Genomic DNA, 18,247 nt, shown 5'->3' on the forward strand with positions numbered 1-18,247 from the left:
ACAGTAAAGGGGAGTGATTTCTGGATGTCTTCTTCTTCAGATTTAGTGTTTGTTTGCATAAAGAAATGCCACTGATTTTTTTTTTTTTTTATCTTTTTTTTAAAAATTTTTCCTCCTCCAGGGTTATTGCTGGGCTCGGTGCCTGCACCATGAATCCACTGCTCCTGGAGGCCATTTTCCCCCCCTTTTGTTGCCCTTGCTGTAGCTTCATTGTGGTTATTATTATTGCCCTTGTTGATGCAATTCGTTGTTGGATAGGACAGAGAGAAATTGAGATAGGAGAGGAAGACAGAGAAGGGGAGAGAAAGATAGACACCTGCAGACAAGCTTCACCGCCTGTGAAGTGACTCCCCTGCAGGTGGGGAGCCGGGGGCTCGAACCGGGATCCTTACGCCGGTCCCTGCGCTTTGCGCCACATGCGCTTAACCCACTGCGCCACCGCCCGACCCCCAGTGCCACTGATTTTTGTACATTGATTTTGTAGCCTGACACCTTGCTATATTGCCTAATAACTTCCAGTAGTTTTCTGCTGGATTCTTTAGTTTTTTCTATGTATACTATCATATCATCTGCAGATAGTGAGAGCTTGACTTCTTCCCTTCCAATCTGTATTCCTTTGATTTCTTTCTCTTGCCTGATTGCTATGGCAAGAACTTCCAACACTATGTTGAAGAGTAACAGTGACAGTGGACAGCCCTGTCTAGTCCCTAATCTGAGGGGGAATGCTTTCAGCTTCTGTCCATTGAGTATGATGTTGGCTGTAGGTTTGCTATATATAGACTCCACTATCTTGAGGAATTTCCCATCTATTCCCATTTTTTGTAGAGTTTTGAGCATAAATGGGTGTTGGATTTTGTCAAAGGCTTTCTCTGCATCTATTGAGATAATCATGTGGTTTTTGGCTTTGCTTTTATTGATGTGGTGAATGACATTGATTGACTTATGGATGTTGAACCAGCCTTGCATTCCTGGGATGAATCCCACTTGGTCGTGATGAACAATCTTTTTGATATGTTGTTGTATCCAGTTGGCCAAGATCTTGTTTAATATTTTGGCATCTATGTTCATCAGAGATATTGGTCTATAGTTTTCCTTTTTTGATCTGTCCCTATCAGCTTTTGGTATCAGGGTGATGTTGGCTTCATAGAAGGTGGAAGGGAGTATTCCTGTTTCTTCAATCTTATGAAAAAGCTTAAGAAGTATGGTTACTTACTGCTTCCTGAAAGTTTTGTAGAATTCGTGTCTCTCAATCTCTTTTTGAGCTCTTTCACCTCTTTCTTAGTTTCTCTAACTCATCCTCTGTCTGGCTAATTCTGTTTTCTGCTTCTGTTAGTCTGCTTTCCCTTCCCTCAGCTTCTTTCTTCATTACAGCTATTTCAGCTTTCAGTTCTCTAATTGCCTCAAGATAATCAGTATTTTCCTTGGGGGTCTCAACTGTTGTTTCCCTAATACCTAATACTGCCATTCCTTTCCTCCAATGTTGTTTTCATATCTGTGATTAATAAGTTTATTATTGCTTGCATACTTTTCTTATCTATGGTTAATTCTGGCTGATTTGTAGTTTCTTCTGGGCTCTTGTCTTCATTCATTGGAGTAGCAGTTTTATTTTTTTTGATCCACCCATTTTTTTTATTTATGTGTTTTTTTTTTTATACTCTGTTGTTCCTCAGCTGTTGTGTCTTGAGTACAAGCAACACTGAACTAAATATCTTTATGACAATTGCACTTACCAACTTCAGGAATTACAATAGCAACTGAAGCAAGTATTGAAGCAGTTTAATCACTACCAGTTAGCCAAACAATGTCTCCAGTCCATGAAAAAATAGTAACCAAATCCCAGTGAAGAATAAAGAGAAAAGAAAGAAGGGATAGCAAGAATAGACAGTTATGCAAATCTACTATCTACTGTATATTCTAGGGGTAACAAGAGGGGAAAGGAAAGTAGAGCAGAGATACACACATAGAGAGTCCACTCTGAGTCAGATTTATTCCCCAAAATAATTCCTAAATTTAGAAAGGCAAAGAAGAAGGAAGGAATAAGTTTATGACAACAACAAAAAAAAAGAAACAAGAGAGAGAAAAGAGAAAAGATAAGAACAAGAGCTGTAATTAAAGAGCAGTGAAAAGAAAGTTTTTTTTTTGTTCATTTTTAATTTAATTTAATTTAATTGTATTTTATTATTTTTTTAATTAGCTAGGAGGAGGAGGAAGGGGAGAGTCTGTAGAGGAGATAGGAGTAAGGAGACAAGTTCCTCCCACAATAGATAAGATGCCCACTACCCTAGCAATGAAAGATACCATAATAGTTGATTCTAATCAACCTAAAGGGGGGGAATATATATGCCTTTATATAATATTAATAATAAAATAGAGCAGGGAACAAAAAAAACCCTGTCCCAGATTACCTCAAACTTCGTGAGCAGTGGCAGCTGATTGTTAAGAAAGAAAAACAAACAAATAAAAAAAAAAACCCTCAGGACTAGACACGGATAGCTGAAATAGACAGTTATGCAAATCTACTATCCACTATATATTATAGGGGTAGCTAAAGGAGGAAGGGAAGTTGAGCAGAGATACTAGCAGTGAGAGTCCACTCTGAGTCAGAATTCTTCCCCAAAATAATTCCCAAACGTGTATCAGTGAAAGCACACTGTTTGGTGGTGTGGGGGATGGGGTCTGTGGCTTTGGAATCTGTAGGATTAAGGAAGAAAGGATGACAAGAATGAGAAAAAGAAAGAGAGAAAAAAGAAAAAGATAATAAAAAGAACAGTAATAAAAGAGCGGTGTCAGGAAAGAGTTTTTTATTTAAAAAACTTAAAAAATTATTTAATTAGCTATGTGGGGTGGGGGTTGGCTACTTAGAAAGAAAAAAGGCCAGAGGTTTCAGAAGGGACTAGACTTAGAATGAATGATACTCCCTGGTGAGACAGGAATCCTGGTAAAGAAAGAAGCTCAGCAGGGGAGCCTGTTAGGAGCTGGTCCCCAGGGACTGGTTATGGGGGGGAGGGGAAGGAGGTACGCTTTGGAGATAGTAATTTAAAAGAAAAAATTTTTTTCTCTTTTTTTCTACTGTATTTTTTAACCCAAATTAAGTTATAGTCACCTCCTTGGTGTCACCGCTAGTACTCCTTATTGACTGGCCTACTAAAGGCAGAAAATCCTACCGTTTCCAGAGGATGTGGTTAGAGCTCAAGCCACTAGCAGCTTCTCAGTCTGCCATCTTCCGGGAACCCCCCCTTTTTTAAAAATTGTTGTTGTAGTTATTATTGTTGTTGTTATTGATGTCACTGTTGGATAGGACAGAGAAAAATTGAGAGAGGAGGGGAAGACAGAGGGGGGAAGAGAAAGATAGACACCTGCAAACCTGCTTCACTGCCTGTGAAGTGACCCCTCTGCACGTGGGGAGCCGGGGGCTTGAACCAGGATCCTTATGCCAGTTTTGTGCTTTGCGCCACGTGCGCTTAACCTACTGAGCCACCGCCTGACTCCCCTGAAATGATTTTTTTTTCCTCCAGGGTTATTGCTGGGCTCGGTGCCTGCACCATGAATCCACCGCTCCTAGAGGCCATTTTTCCCCCTTTTTTGTTGCCCTTTTTGTTATAGCCTCATTGTGGTTATTATTATTACCATTGTTGATGTTGTTCGTTGTTGGATAGGACAGAGAGAAATGGAGAGAGGAGGGGAAGACAGAGAGGGGGAGAGAAAGATAGACACCTGCAGGCCAGTCGCTTCATCGCCTGTGATTCGACCACCCTGCAGGTGGGGAGCCGGGGGCTCGAACCAGGATCCTTAACGGTCCTTGCACTTTGTGCCACGTGCTCTTAACCCACTGCTCCACCGCCTGACCCCCTTAAATGATTTTTAATAATCACTAACTTAAATACATTTTTAATTAGATTTTTACTTCTTTATAGTCTTAAGATTCTGAAAGAAAATAACAATATAACAATAATATTAAACTAGTCTATGAAATAATACCTTTATGATTACATGTTCAATGATAGATAATCTGGGACTTTTTTTTTTTTTATGAGCTGTGGCACTGTGATTATATGTGCTGGGACCAAACCTAGGTTCTCTCACGTGGATGATCTTCCTAATCCTCACTTTACCTGTCTTTTTTTAAAATTATTTTTATTTATTGGATAGAAATAGCCAGAAATCTAGAGGGAAGAGAGAGATGGAGAGAGACTGAGAGACACCTGCAGCACTGCTTCACCACTTGTGAAGCTTTCCTCCTGTAGTTGGAGACCGGGGACTTGAACCTGCGTCCTTGTGCATTGTAATGTGTGTGCTCAATCAGGTGCGCCACCACCCGGCCCTACCTGTCTTTTCTATCTTCCACACAAAGTCCAGGTCATTTTCTTAGAAAAGAAGATTACCATTGCTTTAGCTTTATGCTTGAAATGCTTCCTGGAAATAGTGTGAACTTCTTGCTAGGCTTTGAATTCTTTGAAATCTAGTAAGCATTTTTTTGAGTGCCTTTATTTCCTTTATTAGTTGCATGACTTTTCTCTTGTCATTTAGAGTATGTACTCTCAAGTCCCTAACTTATGTTTTACTCTTAATTCATCAAATCAGTCAAAGAAATCTTGAGGCAGACATATCTTTTGGCCTCTCCCAAAATCTTTGAAGCATTTTTTTTAAAAAATTTTTTATGGGAGCACTGATTAGCTCTAGCTTATGGTGATATGGTATGGGAGATTAAATCTGGGACTTCAGCACCTCAGGCATCAGGGTCTATTTGCATAACCATTATGCTATCTACCTACTCACCCCCAGCTTCAAAACTTTTATTTGGAGTTTTCTTGTTGTTGTTGTTGAGGAATTCTGCTTTTGAAGATTGTCTACTACTGCTGTGAGATTGTAAGACTTGTTCAAGCAGCATTAACTAGAATGAAAGGACAACCTCAGCTCAAACTACATTCAGACTTATATGACATTTTTAAAAAATATTTTTATTGGTGATTTAATATTTATCTACAAAATAATGAGATAACAGGAGTATTATTTCACACCTTTCCCACCACCAGAGTTCTCTTTCTCTCTTTCTCCCTCCCTCCTTCCCTCCTTCCCTCCCTCCCTTCCTTCCTCCCTCCCTCCCTCCCTCCAGGGTTATCACTGGGACTCTTGCCTTCACTACAAACCCACTGCTCCTGAAGGCTGTTTTTTCCTTTTGTTGCCCTTGTTGTTTACTGTTGTTGTTATTGTTGTCGTTATTGTTGGATAGGACCGAGAGAAATCGAGAGAGGAGGGGAAGATAGACACCTGCAGACCTGTTTCACTGCTCATGAAGCAACCTCCCCCCTGCAGGTGGGGAGCCGGGGACTGGAACTGGGATGCTTATGCCATGGGTGCTTAGCCCGCTGTGCTACGGTCCATCCTCCAGCTTATTTTTGTCTTTCCCTAGTGGGGTAGAGCTCTAGAGAAGTAAGACTTTGGGACACATTGGTGAGCTCATCTGCCCAGGGAAGTCAGGATGCAATCACAGTAGCATCTGCAACTTAGTGGCTGAAAGGTGGTAAGATGTAAAGTAGGACAAAATGCTTAATAATCAGGAATCAAAAAATAGGAATAGAGCAGATGAAATTAGGCATCTTAGAGTTATAGGAAGCTAGGAAGTCTATTTTAGGAATGTTCCTAAGAGCCCATGACTTTAGTAATTTTTGCCTGAGCTTGATAGCTAATATGGAGGTAGACTAAAACTACTGTCTGGAAAGATGGTGTCAGAGTTGAGAATGGAGCTAGAAAGTTGGATTAAGGCAGAGAGTAGATTCCAACCTTGAATAAAGTATATAAATACAATTAACTTTACCACATCAATCTGACCTAGGGCATATATATCACAGAAGCCTGTGTAAACTTGAGTCTCTTGTCAGTCTGAGCTCACAATCCATGGTCACAACTGGGAACATTCTAGGCTGCATTCATTTCACCATCAGTCTTCCTCGAGTGATAGAGTTGGCTGACCTAGCCTCCCTTCAGAAAGTAGGGAAGTCCCTACCATTGCTACTTTATAGTGAGGGCAAGGTCCTGGAGAGACCCTCAGAAGGGTTTATGATGACATTTCTGGAAGTGACCAGTGATGGTAGAGAGAGGCATCTATTAGAGGTGTAGGCCCATATTGTCTATGGAAGAGTTCAAGGATTCCCTGACTGGGGCCCCAGGTGAAGGGGTGGCCTGGTATTGACCAACAAGGCCATCATTAAGTAAGCCAGTCTCTTGCCCTTATCTAGCTTTTGTAGTCTTTTCTTTTATCTGACTAGTTTTGACTTTCTCCCAGTTGTTAAAGTGTTGAGTGTCATCTGTTGTATATGAACTGGTATTAGGTTTATGGGGTCTGGCCTCAAGTTAGTGAGGAAATAGAGCTAGGATTTTAGTGGGCCTAAGTTAATCTTAAGTGTTACTGCATTTACTTTTGATGATTCTAATACAAGTTGCCATAGAGACAACAATTGTCTTTTAGTTGGTTTGTATGTTTTTACCAGTAAATCTCTTGGCCAGTTGTATACTCGGCTCATTGTTTCTTCTAAAGACTAACAAGGGGCGACAGTAATGCTGATGCTGTCAGAAGAGATTAAGAGATACATCTTACTTTATTTCTTTTGTGTAGTTAGTTGAGTAGATAGAGTGTTTGATGGGAGTGAAGTAGGAGGTATGAGAGGAGGGTGTCTAGGCCTAAGTAGTTAATTTTTGATAAGACAGTTTATGGTGCCTTCTTTAGGCCTTTCTACTTGCCTGCTGAGCTTAGTAGGTCTAAGTAATTATAGAGGAATATTAGACACTTTCACTTTGAGGTATTTAGTTGCTCCTAATATCAAACAGTGCAAAAGAGAGGAAGAGAGAGAGAGAGACACATACCATGGAGAGTGAAAGAGAAAAACTTATTGAGTCACCGCTCTAGAAGAGATTTACATAAATATTAACTGTGTAAAAGTCAAAGGTAACTGAAAATAGAAAAAATGCACATAATTGTAATAACACAGTTGCCTAGAGTTACAGCTGAGACTGGTGACTTGTTTGGGAGAATTATGTGCAGTTGTGAGCTTTTCTACTTGTTTGCTTATTTGTTTTAATTGTAAATCTTGAGAAGATAATTTGACACTAGGAAAACCAATTTCTTTGATTAACAGTACTAATATTCTTCTTTTTGAATACGTAACATTTCTTTATACTTTAAAGTATTAATACATTTTGTTTATTACAGCTTTATGGAGCACTTTTAAAGAAGAATGAAAAAGTTCTGTTTGTGTTAAAACAATTTACACCTAGGAAATTAAGTAAAGCTTAGCATATCATTTCCAAGTGCTTTTTAAAATCTTATACTTAATTCTGAATTCTGAATTAATAATTTTGTTTTGTATTTAAGACTTAAACAAGGGTGTGTACATAGTTTAAAACATTTGAGATTAAAATTTGAAAAAGCTATTTTTAAAAATATTTATTTATTTATTCCCTTTTGTTGCCCTTGTTCTTTTATTGTTGTATTAATTATTGATGCCATTGTTGTTGGATAGGACAGAGAGAAATGGAGAGAGGAGGGGAAGGCAGAGAGGGGAAGAGAAAGATAGACACCTGCAGACTCCCCTGAAGTGACTCCCCTGAAGGTGGGGAGCCGGAGGTTTGAACCGGAATCCTTATGCCAGTTCTTGTGCTTTGCACCACCTGCGCTTAACCCACTGCGCTACTGCCCGACTCCCGAAAAAGCTATTTTATATGAATTGAGTTCTTCTGAATTTTAAAAAACTAATTAGTCTGAACTAAACTCTGACTCTGCTATTAATGAATTGTGAGCCTCTCTTAATGCCTTGGCTTTCCTATCAGTTATGGAGATACAGATAGAACCTAACTAATAGAACTGCTTTACAAATGGACTTAATATATGTAAAGCATTTTCGTCAGTATCTAGCACATATCACTGCCTTACGTAAGTGGTTGTTGTCATTATCATTAGCTGGTGGTTGTCTTTCCTTTTGTTTTTCATCATTTCTGGAACATCAATACTCTGGAATTTTTTTTTTTTAATTTTTTTATTTGAGGATTAATGGTTTATAGTCGACAGCAAAATACAATAGTTTGTACATGGATAACATTTCCCAATTTTCCACATAACAATTCAACCCCACTAGGCTCTCCTTTGCCATCGTGATTCAGAACCTGAACCTTCCCCCTCACCCCAGTGTCTTTTACTTTGGTGCAATACACCAACTCCAGTCCAAGTTCTGCTTAGTGTTTTTGCTTCTGATTTTGTTTTTCAACTTCTATGAGTGAGATCATCCCATATTCATCCTTCTCTTTCTGACTTATCTCACTTAACATGATTCCTTTAAGCTCAATCCAAGATTGGGTGAAAAGGGTGAAATCACCATTTTTAATAGCTGAGTAGTATTCCATTGTGTATATATACCACAACTTGCTCAGCTACTCATCTGATGTTAGACACCTGGGTTGCTTCTAGGTTTTAGCTATTACAAATTGTGCTGCTATGAACATAGGTATATACAAATCTTTTTTGGATGGGTGTGTTGGGTTCCTTAGGATATATCCCCAGGAGGGAAATCGCAGGGTCATAGGATAGGTCCATTTATAGCCTTGTGAGAATTCTCCAGACTGCTCTCCACTGGGGCTGGACTAATTTACACTCCCACCAGCAGTGCAGGAGGGTTCCTTTGTCCCCACAACCTCTCCAGCATCTGTTCCAGTATCTTTACTGATGTATGACATTCTCCCAGGAGTGAAGTGGTATCTCATTGTTGTCTTTATTTGCATTTCTCTGACAGTCAATGACTTGAAGCATTTTTTCATAAATATGTTGGCCTATTGTTTGTCTCTGTATTAACACAGAGAGACACAAAGGTAGAGAAAGGGAAGGGAAAACTTCTTCCTTTAGTGCTGTGGGTGCTGGACTTGTGCCTGGGTTGTACACATGGCAAAGTAGTATACTCTCCACTTTTTTTTTTCCAGCCTCCCTTTTAATTTTAAGAATTGGAAACAAGTCTTACAGCTAGATATTAAAGCTTGAGTGTTTGGGAGATAGCCCAGCCTGTAAAAGCACCAACCTGTATGCTTGAGACTCCGAAACTCATGGGTTCAGTTATTAGCACCACCTTATACTGGAACTGAGCAATGCTCTGGTCCTCTCTCATCAACCTTCCTCTCATTCTTGCTCCTTGTCATTATAAGAAATAAGTAAATGTAAAAGAAACTATTAAAGCTCAAAGTATAACTAGGTTCAACATTTACATATTTTATCTTTTTTATTTCCCAGAGTCTTATAAGAAAAGGTTTCTTTTTTTTAACTTCATTTTTCCATTTTGTTGTTGTTGTTGGATAAGACAGAGAGAAATCAAGAGAGGAGAGGAAGACACATAGGGGGAGAGAAAGATAGACACCTGCAGACCTGCTTCACCACTTGTGAAGTGACTCCCCTGAAGGTGGGGAAAAAAAGGTTTTGATCACTCTTGTTCTCTCTCTCTTTTTTTTTTTTTTGTAAATCATTTTAATGTATGTGTAGGTGGTTTAATGGTATACAATACAATTGTTAACACAACGGTACAATTTTTCATCTCCTTATATTATGTGTCTGCAAAACACTCTCACCCCCAACTGAGCTCCTTTTCCACCATCATGCACAGAACTTCCACTCCTCCCCCTCTCCCTCCCATTTCCTCCTCCCCAGAGCACTTTCAAAATCCTTTGCTTTGGTGTAGTACAACACACTCAATCCAAGACCCTTTCTTTTCTCGTTTCTTAAGTTCCACGTGTAAGTGAAATCTTCTGGTATTTGTCCTTCTCTCTTTCGCTTATCTCACCTAGCATTATATTTCAAATGAAATATATTAATATATTGATATATTAATTATATATCATTATATATCATTATATTTTCAAATCCCATTCAAGATGTGCCCAGAGCCTTATTTTTAAACAGTAATAATAGTTATTTCTCTTCCTGTATGTATTCTTAACAGTTTATGAACCAAAAATTGAAAATAGTTACAAATTTCTAGTGTATGTTTAAGTTCTAGTGTGTATTAATTTATTTTTAAAGTATAGTAATTTAATAATGAGAATATTTTCATTCTGTGCTGTAATAAAATAATTGACTCTCTGTCAGACAAAAGTAATCTCCAAACAGATGAAGGACTTGGATGTTAGATTTGAAACTAACAAGTTTCAAACTTACAGGCAAAATTGAGGTACTTATACTATTGAGATATATTTTATCCAGTAGATACATATTGGGCACATACTATGCACAACATCTTATGTTCAGAATTGCTTGAGCACTTCTCAGCTCAGGTTTATGGTGGTGCTAGGGATTGAACCTGGGACTTTGGAGCCTCAGGCATGAGAGTCTTTTTGCATAACCATTATGCTATCTATGCCCACCTTCATGTTGTTTATTTTTAATAATAATGAAAGGCACAGGCATTTTCAGAGACTATGGATTGCTTTCCTGGTATATTGTATTTAAGAGATTAGACAATGAAGTCTATCTTGGTTAGCATTTAAGCAAATTTAGTTACATTCTAACTATTGTCTTTTTTTTAAAAACTTTTATTTGATATGATATAGATTATCTCACCATGCATGAACTTCCTGTAGTTGAGAATGTTGAAGTAATCACTGCCTCATCATTTATGAGAGTTCTTTTGAACATATCTCTTAGAAAAGAGACTGAGTTAGAATTAAAACCAATGAATCATGTTTTTAGATTGCTTGAATTGAATAGGACTTGGTAGGTTGCTTCATATCTTTTAAATTTTATAATTTTCAATATTACACTTTTTCAGGAAATAATAATTATATATATATATATATATGAAGATATAGTATTCTTCAGGAACTTTCAGTTTCCATATAAATCTTTTGCAAAACAAAAATTCTGTGTTTGTTGCCAAATCAAAATATGTTGTCCTCTTCTTTTGCTTCAAATGTATTTTGTGCTTTCACTTCTATTAAAAATAATTTATTTCAACACTTCTGAAAGTCTACTAAATAAAATTTACATTCCATCAATTGTGTTGCAGAGTTACAAATTTTGTCAAGGAAAATTACAATTGATTTTAGACCAGTTGGATCCTGGGCAACCAAAAGAGGTAAGTTTAAAGGCTATCTAGGCAGCTGGGTGTTGGCATACCTAGTATGATACACATATTACCATGTGCAGGGACCCATGTTAAGTCACCCAGCCCCCAGCTCATTCTCCCCAGAGGAGAACCTTCACAAGATAACAGTGCTGCCTGCAGGTCTCTTTCCCTCTCCTGACTCTCTTGCCATTCTCTATCACAGGACAATAACAAAAACCCAAAAGGAAACAAACAAATAAACCACAACCTAGAGTCGTGGAGTCATCATTATGCAGGCACCAGGCCAGTAACAGTAACACACACACACACACACACACACACACACACACACACACACACCACAGGCCAGTGACAGTAACACACACACACACACACACACACACACACACACACACACACACACACACACACACACACCCTAGACTGTTACACGCAGGCCAGTGACAGTAACACACATATGCACAACACACACACACACACACACCAGACTGTTTCTCATAATACTAATATCCCTGCTATATTTTTCAGTCTTGATAGAAAAGGGAGATTCTCCCTTGAGAATATTATGCTAGTGAGTACAGTTTTATTTGTAGTTTCAGTTTAAAAGGGATGAAATAATGAGCAGTTTTCCATACTCTTCCTAGACTGTTCCTTGCACGTTATGTTTTAGTGACTTCTTTGAGGAAAAAAAAAATTAATGTGTCTTTCTGAAAATGTGAGGAACTTTTCCACATATGTTCATTTATTATAAAAATATTTTAAGGAAACATATCTTCTGAATTGTACTGTTTAGATTTTAAAAGATTGTATGAATTATTATGTGTGAGATCTGATTTTTATTTGAGTATCAATTTGAAATTGAAAATGTGATAGGATTGTTGAAGAAACTTATACATTTATGTATAACTTGCCGTGTGGCCTCCACATTTCAAGTCATTTTTCTTCAGCTTTTCATTTTAAACTAAATGAATAGTTAATGATTTACTCCCATTGGAAATTTCAATTAAGTTACCAGAATATTTTTTTTCTTTCTAGGCACTTAGTATTCTGATTTGTTTTTGAGGTCTTAGTAAATTATTAATATATGTGCAAGGAGTTTGGAATGGGTTTTGACTTTTATGTGATAACAGTTTTATTGTTTTCAGTTTAACTGTATTATTTGAAAACCTATACTTGCTCAGAGAATTTTATTCTACCTCTTCACGTAACAAATTCCTATTGAGGTTTTGTCCAAAAACCAAATTGAAAAGGGTCATTGCTTAATATTGTTAGATACTCCCCCTATTTCCTCTAGTCCGTATCAGAAATTATACTGAATTTTGGCATGTCAGCAGTCAATTTCAAATACATCTGTATTTTGCTTATTTTTTTTCCTTTTATTATAAAATTTGACATACTGAGTCAGAATTTGTGGTCTCCTCAGGCTCTGTCTCTGACTTAATTTTTTTTTTTTTTAATTCACTGTTTGAGTTGTTTTGACTGTGAAACAACCAAATTTTGGGACACAGCTTGGAACCAGTGTGCTGTAACTCTGTAGTTGGAGTTAGAAATGGGAGAGAAACTACTCCATTCAGTTGGAGCAGAACCATTTTCTATTGATGTCCCTTGGGTCATGTTGTTTAGAGTAAATTCTAATGGCATTTTGAGAAAATAGTTAAGAAATAAGCTTTCAGTGAAAATATAAAAATTCACTTGTGCATTGCACTTCCGAATGACTTTTTTTGGTCTCTAACTCAGTGTTATGAAGTAAGAAAATATAATGTAACGACAAAACAAGTTTAAATTCATTGTTTTGTGAGAATTGTTCCTTTGTCCTGGAATTGGAATGCTTCACCAGGGCATATCTGGGCAATGTTTTAAAATTAAAGTCCTCACACTAAATGTCACTCACTAACCCCCTATGCAAATGAGAAAGAGGCTCAGGTATGAAGTCACTGAGAAAATTCTTTGGGTGATTAAAGCTAGCCACCTGCTCTTCTGTTGGACTGTCAGAAATGTATGATACATTTTTTGTGTAGGAAAATAGAAAAACATGCCATAGCTTTTCCAGTGACAACCCATCCTCCTAATGTGACCTACAGCCTTCAGAAGACTAGATACACTTAATGGTCTAATCTTTGCCATGTATGAAGCAGCATCTCTTTTCTCTCTCCTCAGAACTTAGTTTCAAAAAAGTCTCACAAATTATTTTATAAAGAAGTATCTGATTCTCATAATTTGGTTCTTTAAAACAAATGTCTGAACTGTACCTTTTCCATGTTTTAAATATTTGAAAAACCAGCATTCTTGCAGCTAAGTATTAATCCAGTTCTGCTAAACAATTCTAGGTGAGATACGAAGCCTTGCAAACGTTGTGTTCAGCTCCTCCATCTGATGTACTGAATTGTGAAAATTGGACGACTCTCTGTGAAAAGCTGACCATGTCTCTATCAGATCCTGATCCTATGTTTAGTGTAAGGATGTGGCTATCTCAATATTTAAAACTCGTTTTCCCCCTACTCTAGTGGTAATTAGAATACACGTTTTCTTTTAATAGTAGCCCAACAGAAGACCTTGCCAATGTGTCCTGGAACCTCACCTCTCCAGAGTCCTACCCTACTAGGGAAAGGCAGAGACAGGCTTGGTGTATGGGTCAACCTGTCAATGCCCATGGCCAGCAGAGAAGCAATTACAGAAGCCAGACCTCCAACCTTCTGCACCCCATACAGGTCTTTGGTTCATACCCCCAGAGGGATGAAGAAGAAAATTTCCCATGGAGGGGATGGGATATGACACTCTGGTGGTTGGAATTGTATAAATTGTACCCTTTTTATCCCACAATCTTGTTAATCATTATTAATTTGCCCATAATAATAAGAAGATGATGTTGAAAAATAGGAAAACACAAAGCAGAACTTGGACTGGTTTTGGTGTATTGCATCAAAATAAAAGACTGGAATTAGGGGAGGGTTCAAGTCCTGGAACATGATGACAGAGGAGGACCTAGAGAGGGTTGAATTGTTATGTGGAAAACTGAGAAATATTACACATGTGCAGACTACTGCATTTTACTATTGACTGTCTACTGTTACTCCCCCCCCCATAAATTTTTTTTTTTTTTTTTTTTTTAAAGAATAGGGAAGCTTCCAGTGGAGGGAATAGGAAACAGAACTCTGGTGGTGGGAACTGTATGGGATTGTACTCCCTGTTACCTTATAATTTTGTTAATTATTATTAAATCACCAATGAAAAATTTAAAAATAGAAGCCCAAATATTCATGAAATTTAAATTTCAGATATTGAACTGTCAAAATTATTTTTTAATTTAAATTAAAAATTTTTTTATTATCTTTATTTATCTGTTGGATAGAGACAGCCAGAAATTGAGAGGGAGTGGGGTGACAGGGAGACAGACTGCAGAGACACCTGCAGACTTCTTTCACTACTCACAAAGCTTTCCTTCTGCTGGTGGGGACTGGGGACTCAGACCCGGGTCCTTGCACACGGTAACATGTGCACTCAACCAGGTGCTCCACCACCCGGCACCTGAAAATTATTTTTATTTTTAGTCTTTTTTATATTATACTAGGGGAATAATGGTTTACAAGGTAGTTATTGTCATGTAGGTTAAAATTTTTCCTCCTTCTGTCATAGCTGTCTGCACACCAATCCCACTACCACCTTCAGGCTATCGTTGCCTGCTCAGCCTCTTCCCCCTGCTCCCTTCCCCCCCATCCTTGTCTTTTTTAAAAAAAAACAAAAACAGATTTACTATTTTGTGGTTAGATTAAAAGTCTGTCAATATTGCACTTCTCTGGCAAATAATAGTATTAAGAATTTTGCTTTATCTTGCAAAGGGATATCTAAGTATTTGTCATTTGTCTTAGACTTACTGTAGTTTTGGTTACTTTTATTTTTTTGCTGGATATACAAGAGTATGCCACTTTTATAGGTAAATCATTTTATCTGTAACTCAAGGTAACTTATTTATTAAGTTGTAAATTGTTTATTTTATTTTTTGCCTCCAGTGTTATTGCTGGGGTTTGGTGCAGGCACTGCGAACCTACTGCTCCTGGGGGCCATTTTTTTTTTTCCATTTTATTGGATAGGACAGAGAAAAATTAAGAAAGGAGGAGGAGAGCGAAAGATAGATATCTGCAGACCTGCTTTACCGCTTATGAAGTGGACTTCCCGCAGGTCAGGAGCTGGGGACTTGAACCTGGATTCTTGCCTGGGTCCTTGCACTTTGTACAGTGTGCACTTAATTGAGTGTGCCACTGCCCGGAGCCCTCCCTTAGTGGTTTTTCTCTAAGTTTTCTTGCTATATGAAAAACATTATTCTCTTATTGCTACTTTATTCTTGTTTTTAATACGCTCTTAGGTAGGTCCTTCAGTGTAGTAGGCACTGAAATGTGTTTTTTTATAAGCGGCTTTATTTCACTATTGAAATCATCTTACGAATCAGATATTACTGTCGTCAGTATGTATAGATGCTGAGACTATGTTCATGTCATGTAATTGACTTTTATTTATTTATTTATTTATTTTTACCAGAGCACTGCTCAGCTCTGGCTTATGGTGGTGTGGGGGATTGAACCTGGGACTTTGGAGCCTCAGGCATGAGAGCCTCTTTGCATAACCGTTATGCTGTCTACCCTCTGCCCGACTTGTCTTAATTTAAAAATTTCATAGCATTTGGAGCCAGAATTTAACCTAGAGCTATGGATGATAATAGAGTTATGATTGTTTATATATCTTTTTTTATTCCTTTATTGGGGGATTAATGCTTTGCAGTCGACAGTAAATACAGTAGTTTGTACATGCGTAACATTGCCCAGTTTTCTACATAACAACACAACCCCCACTAGGTCCTCTGCCATCCTGTTCCAGGACCTGTGCTCCTCCCCCCCCCCCCCCCCCAGTCTTTTCCTTTGGAACAATACACCAACTCCAGTCCAAGTTCTGCTTAGTGCTTTCTTTTTTGATCTTGTTTTCAACTTCTGTGTATGAATGAGATCATCCGATTGTTTATATATCTTGTGTTTCTCTTGTTCTAAGAATCTTATATTCACCTTTTGTTTTATTTTTATAGGACCAGATTTTAAAATTCTATGCACAGACATTTACACTTTCGCCACTACATATGACCAAGGAAATTTACACAAGCTTAGGTATGTTTACAAAGTCACTTTAAAAGATATATATATATATGATGTTAAATAGCTGCTTTTCAGAAAGTATAGTAAATTAAAGGTATAGCTTTATAATTTTACTCTTTCTTTTCAGCTAAATATTTGGAGTTATACTTTCTTTCTAGAGAAAATAACATTCCTACTCTTTCAACTGGCATTGATATAAATAATCCTATTGTGATCCACTTACTTAAAAAGGTATCCATTTACTACAATGTTTTTACTTTTATTTATGTAATTATGCATTTAAGATAGATATATATTTGCATAAATGTAATATATACCGTATATTTGATACATACATATATTTGAGAATTACTGTGTACCACTTTGTAGGTTCGTCTTCTAAATGAATATCAGAAAGAGGCTCCATCTTTTTGGATTCGTCATTCAGAAAAGTAAGTTTCTAATTTATGCCAACATAAAAAAACAGTAGGAGTGTTACTGCCTTTTGAAGCAAAAATATAGAGACAATTTATACAGTGTATTTTTGTGCATAGCTATACCAGTGGCTTTATGAAAGTAACATTTTTTTCCTATATTGAGGGGATTAATAGTTTACAGTACAATACAGTAGTTGGTACATGTGTAAAATTAGTTTTCCACGCAACACTTTAACCCTCCCACCTAGGTCCTCCTCACCATCATTTTCTAGGACCTGAAAACTATCCCCTCCCCATCCCCCAACCCCAGAGTCCTTTACTTTGGTGCAGTACACCAACTCCAGTCCGATTTCTGCTTTGTGTTTTCCCTTCTGTTCTTATTTTACAGTTTCTGTCTGAATGGGATCATTCCATATTCATCCTTCTCTCTTAACATGATTTCCTCAAATTCCATCCAAGATGAGGTGAAGAAGGTGAATTCACCATTTTTAATAGCTGAGTAATATATATATATATATATATATATATATATATATATATATATATATATATATATATCACAACTTACTCAGTCATTTATTTATTGTTGGACACTTAGGTTGCTTCCAGGTTTTGGCTGTTACAAATTGTGCTGCTGTGAGCACAGTGCATACACAAATCTTTTTGGATGAGTATGTTTGGATCCTTAGTATATATCCCCAGGAGAGGAATTGTAGGGTCATAGGGTAGGTCTGTTTGTTTGTTTGTTTGTTTTGTTTATTTATTTATTTTATTGGTTTAATAGTGGTCAGCAAGCCTGAAGGACAGAAGGGGCACAATTGCACACAATTCTCACCACCAGAACTTGCATCCCATTCCCTCCATTGGAAACCCTCCCATTTTTTATCCCTCTGGGAGTATGGACCCAGGATCATTATGGAGTGCAGAAGTTGGAAGGTCTGGCTTCTGTAATTGCTTCCCCACTTGGACATGGATCCATTTCTAGCCTTTTGAGAGTTCTCCATACTGCTCTCCACAGGGGTTGGACCAATTTACATTCCCACCAGCAGTGCAGGAGGGTTCCTTTGTTCTCACAATCTCTTCAGCATTTGTTGTTGCTATAATTTCTTCTTCCTCTTCCTCTTCTTCTCCTCTTTTTCGTCTTCTTCTTCCTCTTCTTCTCCTTCTCCTTCTCCTTCTCCTTCTCCTTCTCCTTCTCCTTCTCCTTCTCCTTCTTTTTTTACCAGCTCTGGCCTATAGTGGTGCAGGGGATTTGGGGACTGAACCTGAAATTTCAAGGCCTCGGCCACGAGAGTCTCTTTGCATAACCATTATGCCATCTCCCCCGCCCTGTTGCTATCACTTCTGATATATGACATTCTCACAGGAGTGACATGATATCTCATTGTTGTCACTATTTCTCTGACAGTTGATAACTTGGGACATTTTTTCATATGTCTGTTGGCCTTTCAGATCTCTTTTATGGTGAATATTCTGTTCATATCCTCTCCCCATTTTTTTTTTTTTTTTTGTGCAAGTACCATTTGATATATTTATTACAAGGTTAAAAAGAGAGTATTGTAGCCTCAGGTTCCATTGTTACTGTTTTTCTGACTTTGGG

At 37.7% G+C, this 18,247-nt stretch overlaps 1 protein-coding gene across 5 annotated transcripts in view; it reads left to right on the top strand.

Annotated features, from left to right (window-relative positions):
- Nucleotides 1-18,247, top strand: part of TBC1D32 (TBC1 domain family member 32) — a 216,890-nt gene that overhangs the window by 16,671 nt on the left and 181,972 nt on the right. For all 5 annotated transcript variants that reach the window (XR_009549601.1, XM_060190530.1, XM_016187340.2 and 2 more), the window contains 5 exons: nt 11,034-11,102; nt 13,421-13,546; nt 16,165-16,243; nt 16,359-16,462; nt 16,601-16,662. Coding sequence is in view for 4 of the 5 variants with exons in the window: in XM_060190530.1 (XP_060046513.1) it covers nt 11,034-11,102; nt 13,421-13,546; nt 16,165-16,243; nt 16,359-16,462; nt 16,601-16,662 (440 nt within the window). In the remaining variant the exon portion in view is untranslated. The remainder of the gene's footprint in view (nt 1-11,033; nt 11,103-13,420; nt 13,547-16,164; nt 16,244-16,358; nt 16,463-16,600; nt 16,663-18,247) is intronic.

Source organism: Erinaceus europaeus, chromosome 4 (genome assembly GCF_950295315.1).
Source record: "Erinaceus europaeus chromosome 4, mEriEur2.1, whole genome shotgun sequence".
Taxonomy (NCBI): Eukaryota; Metazoa; Chordata; class Mammalia; order Eulipotyphla; family Erinaceidae; genus Erinaceus; species Erinaceus europaeus.